Raw genomic sequence first — 1,888 nt, 5'->3', positions numbered from 1 at the left:
GTGTGTTTAAATTTAAGTATCTTGTGGTGTGGGTTTTTGGTTGTGGTTATTAGTTGATTGATTTATTTTTTGTTGTATTAAAACAAGTAAGTTCTCAAAAGAGGTCAAAATATTAAAATAAACCAATTCACCCCCCCCCCTCTTGGGACAACTACTCTCATTTCAGATAGGTTTAAAAAGTATGTATATAGTGCCGACGTCATGATTAGGGACCGATACCTTGGCAATTTTGTAGCAGGAATGTATAAAGGATTCTTCTAATTGCAAATTTGTATATTTTAACTATTAGTCATTCCATACTTGCATCAACCTTGATAAATGTGGAATTCTTAAGTCGGTTTCTATCCTATCTTCAGGATGGAACCCAGGGGAAAGGAGGTCTTGCTCGGAGGGGACAATCATGTGGATGCCTCCAGAGAAGATGACATTGAGGCCTCAGTTGTTCTACATAGTATAGCACGCCATGCTAGGAAGGAAATTGAGAGGGATTCTTGTGAACATAGTCAGTTAGTGGCTGATAAAGGCTGCACGTTCCAGTAGTTTTCTCAAATGAACCCACTAGCATTCTCGGGAGGACCAAACCTGATTGCGGCGGAAAACTTGATTCTAGAGATAGAGGAACTGTTGGGGGTGTTGGAATGCACAGAGGAGAAGAAAGTGAGATTTGCCACCTTTAAACTAGTGGGAGAGGCAAATAGATGGTGGAGATCGACTAAGTTGGTGGAGGAACAACAGTTAGGGTATGCATCTGTTACCTGGAGCTATTTCAGAAAAGTTTTCTTCAACAAATACTTCCCCATCACCACTAGAGAGGTGGAGGTAGAGGAATTCATGCATCTGACACAGGGGTTCTCATCGGTGCAGCAGTATACGGCCCAATTTATGGAGCTATCCCGATTCGCTCCACATATGGTCCTGGATGAGTTGAAGAAGGCTCCAATATTTGAGAGAGGACTGAAGCAGAAAATACGCATACAGGTGGCGATGTTATTAGTCCAAAGCTTTACAAAGCTAGTGGATAGAGCCATGGCGACAAAGGCTAGTAATCAAAAGGGGGAGAGAGAAAGGCAAACTAGAAGAAGAGGCCCTTGTCTCATGGGTCTCAGTCTAGCTCCAGCTAGAGTACATGGAAGCGACCCAGTAATTTTATGAGTTAGTAGTAGGAGATGGGATCTTGAGCCTCTCAGAGGAGTTCTCAGAGTGCCACTTGTCCCAGATACCCTAAGAATCATTGGGGCGAGTGTAAGGCTAGAACAGTTGTCTGCTACCGGTGTGGTGTAGCAGGGCATCAAGTGTGGGACTGTCATGCGATAATGAAGTACCCACCTCCGCAGCAACAGTATGAAATAGGGAATCAGGCACCCCGAGGTGGTCACTAGGGGAATACAGCCCAGGAACGAGTGTACTTTATGAGACCGGGTGACACTGAGCACACAAGAGATGTAGTTATAGGTATTATTTATATGCTTTCCAATAAAGTAGTTGTGCTTTTTGATTCAGGTGCAACCCACTCGTTTACATCTAGGGGGTTTGTTAAAGTATGTGAAATAGAGGCTCAGTCATTAGGCATTGAGTTAGGTGTGGCCATGTGAATAGGGTCGGTTGTTGTATGTAATAAAGTGGTTAGAGACTACCCAGTTGAGATTCAGGGGAAAAGGCTGCCTACTAGTTTAATTATCTTCGATATGCATGGATTTGACATTATTCTAGGGATGGATTGGCTAGCATCCAGCTACGCAAGTATAGATTCTCACAGGAAGGAGGTGGTATTTAGGCCCTTAGGGGAGCAAGAATTTAAGTTCGTAGGGTCATGTGTGTGCTCTACACCATGGATCCTGAGGAAGTATGTGTCAGATCCTACACACGTGATCAGCTATGAACCCTTAGA

The 1,888-nt window shown here is 43.6% G+C and overlaps 1 protein-coding gene across 1 annotated transcript; it reads left to right on the top strand.

Moving 5' to 3' along the window:
• Window positions 1–549: 549 nt before the first annotated feature.
• LOC131167619 (uncharacterized) lies at window positions 550–1,592 on the top strand. The gene is made up of 2 exons (XM_058126413.1): window positions 550–1,042; window positions 1,501–1,592. Exons 1-2 carry the CDS (start codon window positions 550–552, stop codon window positions 1,590–1,592), a joined length of 585 nt encoding a protein of 194 aa, XP_057982396.1.
• Window positions 1,593–1,888: the final 296 nt, after the last annotated feature.

The sequence above is a fragment of the Malania oleifera genome, chromosome 11, assembly GCF_029873635.1.
Source record: "Malania oleifera isolate guangnan ecotype guangnan chromosome 11, ASM2987363v1, whole genome shotgun sequence".
NCBI lineage: Eukaryota > Viridiplantae > Streptophyta > Magnoliopsida > Santalales > Ximeniaceae > Malania > Malania oleifera.
The sequence above is the reverse complement of the archived record's forward strand: the minus strand, read 5'-3'. Positions and strand labels throughout refer to the sequence as shown.

Coding starts and splice junctions, on each gene's coding strand:
- LOC131167619 (XM_058126413.1), top strand. CDS start 550: ATGAACCCACTAGCATTCTCGGGAGGACCAAACCTGATTGCGGCGGAA. Junction 1,043..1,500: donor AGCCATGGCGACAAAGGCTA/GTAATCAAAAGG, acceptor TTTTTGATTCAG/GTGCAACCCACTCGTTTACA.